Raw genomic sequence first — 13417 nt, forward strand, 5'->3', positions numbered from 1 at the left:
TTAGAATGGCTCTGAGAGCTCCTCTAATTAAACCACCTGGTTTAATTAAACCGCATCCTCATATTGAAAAGTGGTGGCAGGGGCACTTTAACTAAAGCTTGTTCAACATGTGATGCTGGAGTCTAGAGAGTGGTAACTAGTACCACACTCCAGCTCAAGTCTGCTCTCGTACACTGTAATTACAGTGCATTGGAGTAGCCTCACTGCACCTGTATAGGTGCCCCCAGAGCACTGGCTGACTTACAAAGCAGGTGATGGTGCCCCCTGATGCCCAGCCTCTGTCAGTGCATGGAGGAGCTGCATGTGTGTTAGGTTTCAATGATACTGTAATTTTAAGCAATTTGTGTAATGTGCAAAAAGTTACAGTGAGATCAGTGTGCCCTTTATAACTTCTTGAGGCACCCTTAAGTTAAGCATTAGCTTAGAGCTTCATCTGAATCAACTCCCTGCTTAGTAACAGACTTCCTGTGTTAGCTTGGGCAGATCACTATGGCCAGATCAAATAAAGGATTTTTAAGGGCATCTTCACTGACCCACTGCTGGTTTTTCTGCAGCTGGCCTCTGCCCTGTTGCCCACTTAATTGCAACCCTCTAGTGCTGGCTTCCTGCCATTCAAGTAAAAGGCATTAGCAATCCCTGCTACAGCACCTAAAAGTTGTGTGCTGCCATGCCTGGTTCCCAAAGTAGAATCTAGAGCTCGGTGTAAGACAGACAGGATCCATTTTACAATGCATAGGGAGAGTTAAACACCTCAAAATGAGACTCAAAACAGCTTGCACACTAAGCAAGAGCCTGCTAGAGCTAGCCAGCAGGAAACATTGAGGATGAGAGCATGTTTTAAATCATACCTCTCTTCTGAGCTTAAGTGCCTCACTAAAGGGATGCCTGTACCAGTTCTCCAGTGCTCCTGAGTGTGCTGCCAAAACACACAGCCCTGTCTACCTGGTTCTTATCCATACATATCAAACTCAGGCAGGAGGTGCTCTGAGGCGCCGCCTCCTTCTCCTCATGCTGTCAAGTACATAGGAGAGAGAGAGCTCTTGAAAGTGGGAGCAGGGTGGATTTGTCACTTCATTCATGGGTCTGGTGTGTGAAGAGTGGGAGGGAGTGAATCTTCATAGGCTGAGATGGTTACTTGTGTACGAGTGCTCCACTCTAGCTTGTGACAGATGAGCAGTAGCACCTGCACTACAGTGTTTCTTTAAAAAATTACAAGGTGGGAGTGGGGTTCAGTTCATTTGAAGAGTGACTGTAGATGTTTGCCTTCAAAAACAGACAGTAGGCCTTGGATGCTAAATGGACAGAGGTGCCTTCTCATCTATAGTAATAATTTTAAGTGCTTTAACTCTGGAGAGATTCAGGAGCTCAGACAGCCCTTGATCAACATTTTACAGAATCATAAAATCATAGAAAATTAGGGTTGGAAGGAACTTCAGGAGGTCATTGAATTCAACTCCCTGCTCAAAGCAGGTTCATCCCCAATGATACCATCCCAGCCAATGTTTTGTCTATCTGGGTCTTAAAAACCTCCAAGGATGGTGCTTCCATCACCTCTCTGGGTAACCTGTTCCAGGGTTTTACTACCCTTCTAATGAGAAAGTTCTTCCTAATATCTAACCTAAACTTCCCTTGCTGCAACTTGAGGCCATTGCTCCCTTGTTCTGTTATCTGCCGCTACTGAGGTTAGTTCTAGGCAACCCAATTTCTAGCCTTGCTGAATAGCCTAACTCTCTGAGGAACAGGCATCAAAGAACCATAGGGTACCTACCAATGTTTAAGGGTCCCGCTCTAACTCATGGCACTTTACATAAAGCATCATGAGTTAGAGCCCCTACCCCAACCCAACAGATGTTTACCTGTGGGGTGAGGTCTGGGGGAAGGGGCTGGAGCCTGTCTGCACTGGTCCTGGCCAGCAGGCAGGGATGCTCCAGCAGCCTCTGAGGTTGCCAAACTGTCCCTCTCCCCAGTGCTCCCTGCCCCCCCCACCCCAGCTCTGGGGCTGTCCTCAGGGGAAGGAGGGGAAAGGGAAGCGAGCAGCATGGAGCTGCTGGCTGCTTTGCTTGGTTAGAGCTAGAGGCAGGGTGGGGTGCTCTGTAAGGTGCTCTGCTTTAGAGCACCTCAATCTATTTCCTGATTTGACCAGGGTTAATATTTTGTGCGACTAGCCATTTAAAAAGTGCTCTGCTTTAGCTCTGGGGGGGTTCTGTACCTCCAGAGCTAGTGCCAGCAGGCACCAGGGACCCTCTTCCTAGAAAGCCAGCCCCAATTGCTGGCTCAATTGCCCCCCCTTCCCCCCCACTGCATGGAGGCAGCCAGCTGGCCGGCTGAGTCTGCTTGAACTCTCTGCCTCCTCCCTGTGGCACACCAGAGGCATGACACCTAACCCTCACAGGGAACTGTACAAAAGTTACCTAAGGCACTCTAATTTAGAGCACCTTCATTTACAATGTGATTTAACAGGGATTAATTTTTCATATGTGTTATGTTATAGCTGTAGAGTGCTTTCAGGGGCCCAACTGCATGAAAAATGTAACTTGTATAAGCATCCATAGTGCAGTGCCTCAATTATAAGTGCCTAAGGCCTTATTAAATCTAATTCATGGGTTTTTACCTGTCTGCACTAGTGTTTCATCTGTAAAATGGGGACAGCAGCACTTCTTTGTCTTAAACCAGTGGCGGTCAACTTTGATCCCATGGACTAAATGAAGGGAGTGAGGCTGGGCTATGGGCCAGATTGGAACCTGCAAACCAGGACCAAGATCCAGCACTGAGACCCCCTGCCCAGTCCTACATGCAGTGAGGCTCCAGGAGCTTTGTGCTGCCTCCACCCAGTCCCATGCACAAAGAACAGGCTCTGGGGAGGTCCAGGCCACCCTCACATGCCAGGATTAGTCTCTGTCAGCCCTGTGCTATGCTCACATGCCAAGATCAGGCCTCATGGCACCCTGAATGCCTGACCTAGAAAGCAGGATAATAACCCTCTGGATGACATAGCAGCAGGAGCTGGATCTGGCTCGTGAGTAGGGAGTTGAGCACCCCTGTCTTAGACAAGTGTTATGAGAATAAATACAATGAAATATTGTAAGGTACTCAGTGCAATGATGAGGCTCATATAAATGCTTAAAAATAAAGACATATTTAATACAGAGTTGTTTTATCGTAAGTATTTAAAAACAAAGTATTACTTTAATATATTTTTGTAATTTTAACATTTGGATTTCAAGGGAATCTTTACTGAAAACATTCAATACAACAGAAGAAAAAGCCTCCGTGTAAACAAACAAAAGGAGGAAAAAAAAACTTACCAGAAAACAATGTTCTGTCTGTGATGTTTTCATTGCTTTGGAGCAAAGGGTGGTCTTAAAATTTACAAAATAGTGAGGAATACAGTTTTGTTATATTCAGTGTTGAATATGTTTTCAAATTATTCAGTAGTGAGATTTGAAAGCATACTAAATTAATCTGAAAGCACATTTTCTTTCTTATAAATGTTCTGAGTTTGATTTTTAAATACAATGAGCACTGACAAGTACTAGTAATTTCAACTGGAGATTCAGCTGCTTAACCATGCTGGAAATCTGGCATATCAGTGTGGCAGGTATGTCAAGGTTAAAATCAAGGTGCCTCACGCTGGACATCCAAAATCCATGGTCATTCTCAGTTTTTTGTTGTATATATTCTATTCCATGCAGACTGGAATGCTTTGTAGGTAGTGTCTTTCCTGCAACACTGAAATAGTGTGAGTAGGGGTCTTTAATAAATTTGATCCTTAAAGATATTTACCGATGCACTGAAGAGGTTATTTAAAATTCTGACTTCAATGCAGCTGCATTGATTTACAGCAACCAAGAAGCTAGTGCCTCATCTTTTTGACAACTTGTCCATCTTCTTATGTAGCTATGCTGTTTTCTGTTCTTAGACTCCAATGTCGTGCACATTAGTGGGTGTCATGGTAACTGAGGAATAGCAGCATGTAATAGGATAGCAAAAAACCCAGAACTACTTAATGTTGGGAAATAACCAGGAGGAATATTTTCATTAGAGTAAAAACAAAGGCAGTGTTTTTAACTGACTTCTTTTTTGTTAAAAAGAAACCCAAAACAACCAAACCAAAAACAAATCAGCAAACAAGGCCCTTCCTTCCCTCCTCCACCCCCACCCCACCCAGAAAGAAAGAAACCTGGAAAAAATAGGCCCCAGAGCTAGAATCTGTAACTCAGCATTGCTGTGCTGTAGCGATAAATTGTTTCAACCAGATCAGTGACACTTGCAGATTAGCAAGGGATCAAATTCAAGAAGATTCTTCCGTAGATGTTGGAAAAGAGGCTTGAGTATGTAGTATGAGAGGTGGACAAAAAGGATATAAACACTGTGTTGCACAAAAGGGTCCTGGAGAGCTCAGTTTTACACTCTCTGTCATGCGTGGCCAGAGCAGCAACGATGGAAGCTGCTGTAAGGCCAGAAAGAAGAGGGCATGGTCACTGCCTCTTAGAGCAGCGGTTCTCAACCTTTTTTCAACTTGAAGCATTCTGCCATAACTTTTGTGAAGTGAGTGGCACCAATTTTTAAAAACAGTGCTTGCCTCCTTCCAGAGGGGCCAGGTAGTGGGGGGCAAGTGATTGGCCAGAGAGGGACAAGCCTGAGTAGCTTAGCTTGTCTATCTTCTTGCACCTTGCGGCACCCTTTAAAGGATCTGGCAACACCCTGGTTGAAAATCACCGTCTTAGAGTATACAGTTCCCTAGCCACTGTTTCTTTTTAAATAAATCCCCTCTCCAGACATTCAAAAGATGAATGCCTTGTATTTATTTATCTATTTTTTGCATAGTCAGGCAGGGAAAGCAGCCCAGCCAGAGCCTCCCAAACTCTTGAATCTTACTGCTATGAGTCCTTCCTCTTCATGAAGTCATATGGTTTTGGGAGAGAAGCAAAGAAAATGACATTTCCACAGCTGCTTGTGACATCACAGCCTCTTCCAACCATTCTAGTTTTCAAACTCTAACAACTGCAAGATCCTCTTCTTTTGCCACCTTTACATGGCAGCTGAGTGACTAGGCTCATATAGTGCCTGGGCCACCAGAGACAAATAGATTTGTACAGAAAGAGCCTCCATATTGTAGGGAGATTGTACAGACTCCCAAAAGTTTCTCCAGCAGCCACTGCCTTAGGAAGAGGAAGCTATTAATATGAATGTTGGATCTGCCAAACTCTGCCACAAGGCTGATTCACAACCATTCTGAAGCATTGGGTCTCAGCTGCTCCTCAGTCACCCAGAGGGCTAAAAAAGTGGTAACAGGTTCCAGAATCACCTGGCATGATTCTGACTTCGAAAAGAAGTCCCCAACTTAAGAAATTCTCAGCCCCATTCCATCAATTCAGCCATGGTTACAGCAGCAACAAACAAAAGAGCCATCCTTCATAGATCCAGGCTATTTCCTACCAGTGTGGGTCTTTGTTTGCAGACTCAGACATCTGTCTGTCAGTACTTTCTCTCTCCCACTCATCCCCTGACCTTTGTGTCTCCATCCTCTTACCATCTTCAATCTTCTGTTGCATTTCTGTTCAAATACTCTTGTTTCCTATGACCTCATCCCATTTGCCCTCATCTCTCTTTCATGAAGCATAGCTCTCCCCTTTTCCTCTGTGCTGAAGGAAGGTTGTCAGAAAATAAGTAATCAAGCCTTCTCATCTCCTCCTGAAAATAACTTTTAAAAAACCCAGACAAACAAATAAACCTTTACAAGTGTCTTTGCTTATTTGAGAGAAAAAATTCTTTCATAGATTTTATGATGTCAAAAGAAACCATTATGATCATCTACTCTGAACTTCTTTAGGAGTTCAAGTTGTAGGATTTTATATGGTAAGTGCCGCATCAAGACCATAACTCCTGGCTGAAGCTGAGTATCTCCTTTAGAAAAGTAGCCCATCTGTATGTAAAGGTTGTAATAAAGAATCCACCTCACCCCGGCTAAATTGTTTCAACAGTCCCACACTGTTAGAAATTTGTTCCTTATTTGTAGTCTGAAACTGTCTAGCTTCAACTTTCAGCCATTGGATCTTTTCTGTGAGGTTGTCTGCTAGATGAAAGAGTCCTCTACTGTAAGAAATCCTCTCCCTGTGGAGGGGCTGATAAGCTGTGATACCAGCTGTGGATCAGATTCTGCTTCTTGAAGAAGAGAAGTCTAAGGCACAGTATCTTTTTATGTAAACTGTTCTTTACTGTGGTAGAATCTTGCTTGACAGATTTCATTTCAGGCATTTGTCTGAAAAGTTTTCTTCTAAGGCAACCCTAATAATACATTTGCAAATATGTCAGATACAAAGATAGATTTACCAGAATGCTAAACACAGAACACCTAGTTGCAGAAGTTGCTTAAACAAACAGTATTTTCTTTGTCTCTTCCTATGTCAGTTAAACATTACTTTATTGTTTTACCTTTTTTCTCATAGCAAAATGAATAATAATTGTTTGCCTGTTTCCTCTCTCACTCTATCCCTTTCATCTGAAGCTACACTGATCTTTTCTAAAGCTTCACAAACAGAAGGATATATGATACATATTTTCATGATATATGAATACCACCTAATTACTGTGCTCCTGGTGTTGAAGAAAATAAATTATTCTTTGATGCTATATCTTCCTTCATATTACTTGACCTTTTACAACTTTATATGTTGGTGTTAATTTCAGTTCTTTTTACAACACATGGCTAAAATTTCTTAGACAACAGTGCACGTTCTCATTCTTTGTCTGCTGCTTTTCAGATATCCTCAATTATGTAGATAATAAAAAAAAGAGAGTAATGGCTTTCTCTCTGGGAAGGCATGTTAAATACCAATCTTCTTTTCTGTGAATTGGAAGATTATATTAGGCATTTCATTTTGGTATTTGGAGCATTTACAGCCATGGATACTACTGCACAGCATGAAGTCATCTGCCTGAATTCTCTCCACATAGTCTCATCACTCAGTCATGTACCTGTAATATAAAATAAAAAAAATCAAACACCATGCACTTTTTCCGCTTTCCAACTCTGAAAAATTATTAACATTTGTTCTCTTTTAGTCTGACTTTTTTATGCCAGGGGGCATAAAATAATAAGACAGAAATATGAGGGAGTTCAGAGGCAGGTAAACTCTTTTGTGTTCTGTTAAAAGGAGCTCATGCAGAGATTAAAACTACTGCAGGCCAGAAAGGACTTAAACACCTAAAGCAAGACCAGATGCTTAACAGGAGTGGGGCAACCAGGGAAGCTGCCCCAGAGAGACAGTAGTTACATAAAGTCGCATGCTCTGGTGATTCACATTAATGTCATGTGACCTTTCAAATAGAAATCATTAGAGGTGTGCAAAGCAGGCCCTATTCAATTTGGATTCAGATTTGGCCCGAATCAGGGACAGTGATTCAATTAGTTGGTTCGGATCACTGTCCCTGATTCAATTTGGCTGAATCTGAAGATTCAATGGTGATTCGGAGAATCAGTGATTCAGACACAGACACAGTTTTTACATGTTTTTTTCCTACATACCTCAAGGTACCAGCATGGCTTGTGATTGCTGTGATGCTAGGGTGCATAGAGCTTCCCACAGGAGTGGGGGGGCCCTCCACATTCTCGGCAGTGAGCCTGGAAGTGAACCGGAAGTACTTCCGGGCCACTTCCGGGTCTGCTGGGGAGCACACTGGAGGGCTCCCCGCACCTCCCCGGCTCAGTGATCGGCTGTGGAGGGACCCTGGGTGCCTCTCCCCCAGACCCAGTCACCAAGCCAGGAGGTGTGGAGTGGGGGCCCCCAGCACACTCCTTGGTGGACCTGGAAGTAGACCAGAAGTGCTTCTGGTCCACTTCCAGGTCTGCTGCTGAGTGCACTGGGGAGCCCCCACTTGCTTCTGTGGGACACTCCATCCTCCCCAGCATCACAGCACTCATGAGCCCCTGCTACCTAAAGGTATGTAGAAAAAAACATTTAAAGCTGTCTCTATGTCCGAATCTCTGAATTGATTTGGAGGGTTCTGATTTGGTTCAAAGAAATTAAAGGGCCCTCTGATTCGATTCGGATTTGGAGATTCGGCCACCAAATCAGACACTCAAGCTGTGCACAGCCCTAGAAATCATGCATCTCCAATCAGTTTCTGGTCTTTGGGTTCAAAATCTTTCCCCCGCTACCTTATAGAAGCAGGGGTCTATAAAAAATGTAGAGCCAGCTAAGTACCACTTTGCCAATGGATTCAGCATTCTAAGAGCTAGTACCAGAGGACTCGATAAGATTTGTGAAGTGTCTTTACCACATAGAAATCATGGAGAAGTAGGGCTGGAAGGAACCTCCATAGGTCGTCAAGTCCAACCCGCTACCTGAGGCAGGTTCCAAGCCAGCCTATACAAATTCATAATCTAACCCCTTAGTAAAACCAATGTCCACTCTGATACAACACAAGACATAACACCCTAACCTGCCACAGGTTGAGGACTCTGCATCCTTGGAAGTTTTTAAGATTCGGCTAGACAAAGCTTTGGCTGGGATGTTCTAGTTGGGAATGGATCTGCTTTGAGAAGGGGTTTGGATAGGAGGTCCCTTCCAACCCTAATTTTATATGATTCTCTGATTCTAGTTAGTCTCATGGATGAACCCACTTTTCACAGAGTGCAAAATTTATCTTTTATGACTGTTCAAAAGAGGGAGACAAATTTTGTCTACAGATGGGGCAGAGGTGCACATGGGTGGATCTAGGATTTTAAAAAGGGGGATACAGGCAGTGTGGTGCATCATCACATATAAAATGGAAATTGAATAGAAGAGAGAGATTAGTTTACCAGGAACAACTAACAGATAGCAAAACTGCAGAAGAAACTATAACTTGATTAATGGAACATAAAGACCATTTAAAAGAAGAGAAGGTTGTTAACACCTGTGCAGTGAAGAAAGATTAGCAGGAATCAGGTACACTATAGAGATCCATGAAGGCAATTGCTCAGCAGTGCTCAGCAGCTGGCTTTAAAGTCTGAGTTGAGCAGGAATCAAAGAAGGATGCAATTGCACCATATGGGATCTATCCCTGGAGGTGCAAATTTTCATCCAGATCTGAACTTTCTCAGCACTCAAGTGGTATTCAAATATGACATTTTCTTTCAGAGCTATCTATTTTTTCTTTGAATTTGACAGTCTGACTTTGTAGCAGATAACACAGGAACTTGAGATTTGAGATTAGTAGTTTTCACAACATGGTTGGTTCTAGCCACCAATGTTTTGAAATTACCCTGTAGAACTGTTCCTGTTATTGTAGAAATCGGAAACAATTAGCCATGGATAAATTAAGTGTTAGCAGATTGTTTAATGTAAATAGATTTAATACAGTAAGTAAGCTTTTTATTTCTGTGTGTGTTTTCTTCTATCTATTGTTGAAGCTAGATGAACACCTTGCTGGGGTCATTTGACCCCAGTACTCTTTCCTGCCATGGCAGGGGGTCGGACTCGATGATCTGCTCAGGTCCCTTCTGACCCCACAAACTATGAAACTATGAAATGTGTGTGTGTGTGTGTGTGTGTGTGTATAGATATATCTATACATGCACACATATATATGTATGTATATCTATCTACCGATAGAAAGATAGATATATCTACCTATACGTATATAGATAGCTAGATAGATATAGATAGATATAAGTAATGCAAGAATATAAACCTTTTGGCTTTACTCTAGGGTTATAGTCTCTTAATTTTATGTCCATCCAATTATTTCCCCTTGGCTACTCCCTTTATCGGTGTTAATTATTTGTGTACTATGACAGTCACTGTTCCACAGAGACAGCAATGCCTGCTGCACATGTCCTTATAACGTTGTCATTCAAACACTGTTCATTACTTCTGTGAAAGGATTTGCAATTTACTGTCTCTCTCAATCTTCTTTTCTTGTGGAGAATGTATAAAACCCATATAACAATTCTGTAGTATGTTACAATTCAAAAGCCTGATTCTATGGTACATTGGCTAGGTTTCTGTAACTGACCCCTAATAAAAATTTCTCTCAGATTTTCTGTATAAATTGGTGAGCCATATAAAAATTACTGCTATCTTAATGTTAATTATACTTTTTCCTAAGGAAAATAATCACAGCTGTTCTTCAGGAAATTTTATAGAAATTTTGTGCATTTTGGCTTTACCTTCTTCAGTAGTTTAGTTTTTCCCATAAAAAAATCTTTCAAGATATTAATTGATCACATTATTTTAATTTTGGGAAACTCTTTGACATAGTAATAATTGCTTTAGACAATTAAGGCAAAATCCTGCAGTCCTTATTCTTCCAAAACTCCCATGTACTTCAAAGCAGGTTTTGCCAGACTATGGATGACGGGTTTGATTTTCCATGCACAATATCGGAAAGGTATGTTGGGATTGTACAAGGGTTGGTATAACAAGTTCTAGTTGGGTTTTAAATAGGAAAGGAGAGGTATCCTAAGTGCTGACTAGGACTGAGGAAAGAGAGCTGGTTAGCTGTGTTAGTCTGAAGTTAGTCAGAAGTCAGGGTACATATGCACCTTTATAAAATAACTAAATAATATATAGACAGAGAGGACGAGCTTTTGTGAACTAAAGTTCACTTCATCAGATGCTGTGAAAGGATGAGCAGAACGCAGAGTAAAGGAAAGAAAGAGAAATTAGAATATAAAACATGAGGGAGGTGGAGAGAAAGAGAGAGGGACGGGGGGGCAGTGCTAGGAGAGAAAAGCAAATGAAAACTAAACCCGTAGGAACAAAGCAAGTCACAATAGTAAATCCAGATAATGGGATAAGAATTCATAGTCCCTGTTTAAACCATACTTAACACGGTCCCGTTTGTGGATGATTTCTTGTTCTGCGATTTCCCATTCAAACTGGGTTTTAACAAAGAAACTGAGGAAAAGCTGACAAGCTATATTTGGTGAATTCAGAGCCTCTTGTTTTCTGTGTAGGAAAAAAAGGTCAAAGAAGGCCCCTTCCTTTTTTGCTTGCACAGAATTTTCCTCATGCTATGGCACCTAGCAACAGTTTTATCCTAGTGTACTGTTCCCTTATGATTTGCACTGCCATTAGAGATATGATTCCCATGGCACAGTGAGTCATCTCGGATCTTGACAACTGTAACAATTCCAGATGGTGAGAGCATTGCTGACCCTAATTATCTTTCTAACCAGTATTCTGAACACATTGCCCTTAGATCCACTAGGGATACACCAGCTTGTTACCATCCAGATCTATGTCCACAGAGAACAAACCTTACAACAAAACGTAACGAGTAAAATAAGATAAATTGCAAGCACGCTGACATCTTTCTCCCTGGCCCCTCCCCCATAGTTATTTTCAGTGAGAGCACAAATGTAACCATATAGAGTAGGAGAAAATCATACTGTATATTACTGTATTAAAAACAACTTAAGCACAAATGCTCATGTATGCTATTGCATTTTCAGAAAGGAAAGCTAGACTTGCATGTTCCACGTAAGACTTCAAAGCTCCTAAACTAACTGGACCGGACTTTATTTCACTGATTGAAGTCATACATCACAAAAAATGTTGGCAGAAGCATCATCATCGTAATAGCAATGCAGTGTGCTCATTTCACAATATGGCCATTAAATTTAATAGGAAGTCAATGGTGTATCCACTAAAAAGATGAAACATAGGCTTAATTCAGTGTCAAGTCTAAGTTTAGCTGTTAACAGGAAATCCAGCTAAGGGTTTTTTGGGGGGGGTTTCTTTGGTAATAATATTCATTTTTATGTATGGTTCATTCATTTTTAATAGGTTTCTTCTTAGACCTATCCTCATTTTCCTGGAAGTATTGCTTGCTGCTGAAATAGAAGCGTTAAGCAAAGGAAAAGTGAAGAAGATACCTCACTGGTTTAATCTGAAAAGCATGTATACATTTTTCTTATAGCTAAAACCAAAATATTGAAAAATGAATAAATAAAAATTTGAGCAAATCATAGAGTTAACTTCAAAGTTCTGAGTTGGGTAAGTAATTTCCAGCATCAAATACATATATTTGTTGAAAACACCAGTATAAACTACTCAAGGCAACCATATAAGCATCATATTACAGTTCCATATATTATCTAGAGATATTGTTAAATCAAGGAAATGTATTTAATTTGTTTTTAAAACAGAGTAAATTAATAAACAGGGAAAGCAGACTATTGTACAAAATATAAAAGAACCCAGCAAAAGTCTACCTGAGCAGAAGATTAACTTAACTGGTTTTGCTACTTGGAACAGCAATAGTTTAAATGCTATGATTTATGGATCCTGGTGACAACAGCAAAACTTATACCATGTGTGGCTCGCCTATGCCTTTATGGTGGAGCCATATTTGCGCATTCCACATGATATATCTAAATAATATATGTATCCACACAGCTGGATAAGAACTGGATTGCCCATTGAACTGAAAATCCCAGAGTGCTGAAAATTTATTTACTTTTTCTCCCCATTCTGAAAGGGAACAAAACCAAAAAACTGAAACTGCCTAAACATCAAAGACACTCCATTTGGGGGAGTCAAAATGTTTGTTTCAATAAAACGAAAACATCTCATTCTGATTGTGACATTTTCAAACATTTTAAATGTTATCTATATTTAAAAACAAATGTTTCAAAGCTTTTTGTTCCAAACACATTGCAACAGAATGTTATGACAGTTTAAATGTAATTTAATATAATTTTGTTAATGTTGTTAAAAACATGATTAAGTTTCCAATTTGACAAAAACACCAATTTCACAAAAACAGCTTTTTAATTTAAAAAATCAGCAATAACATTTCTTTCCAGTTATAATTTTCCATGTTTGTTATATTCAGTGGTCTTAAAGAATACAGTGGCATCATAGCTGTCTATAAGTTAAGAGCTAAAAATATAAGTATCCCTATTCCCCAATGTCATGTGAACACATGTAGAAAAGAGGAATTTCATCTTCATGGCCCAAATCCTTATGGGCAGCATCACATCAAATACTTTATGCTGCCTTATGGATACCCAAACCCTCAGTTATCACCTCTCTAGCTGCCAATTTCTGAACTACAGTTATACAGCATCAGTACAAAAATAAATAACTGAAATTTTGGGAGCAAAGTAATTTAATGTAAAAAATAGTACAAGATATAGCATAGTACAGTGACTTGTATTAAATTCATGTTGATTAAATTCATGTTTATTATAAACCTTGAGGTCTGAATTTAGGTAAATCTTCTGTAGAAATTCCAGTTAATCTCTATAGCAGAGATTTCCAACCCCCAGGCCGTGGCCTAGTACCAGGCTGCAAAGGGTTGGCCGCTGGTCCGCAGGAGAGTCGGCTGCCAGACTGGAAGTCCAGAAATGACCAGCATACTGCGGACTGGCAGCCAACCCTTTTAGTATAAAAAAGGGTTGGCTGCCAGTCCGCAGTATGCT

The 13417-nt window shown here is 40.8% G+C and overlaps 1 protein-coding gene across 1 annotated transcript in view; it reads right to left on the reverse strand.

Moving 5' to 3' along the window:
- Positions 1-3243: 3243 nt before the first annotated feature.
- The window catches only part of TMEM154 (transmembrane protein 154), an 83502-nt gene continuing 73328 nt past the window's right edge, over positions 3244-13417 (reverse strand). The window contains exon 7 of the mRNA XM_090036400.1: positions 3244-6978. Within this exon, the coding sequence (XP_089892526.1) occupies positions 6963-6978 (16 nt within the window). The 3' untranslated portion in view covers positions 3244-6962. The remainder of the gene's footprint in view (positions 6979-13417) is intronic.

The sequence above is a fragment of the Crocodylus siamensis genome, chromosome 2 (assembly GCF_052110815.1).
Source record: "Crocodylus siamensis isolate JL-2025a chromosome 2, ASM5211081v1, whole genome shotgun sequence".
Classification (NCBI taxonomy): domain Eukaryota; kingdom Metazoa; phylum Chordata; order Crocodylia; family Crocodylidae; genus Crocodylus; species Crocodylus siamensis.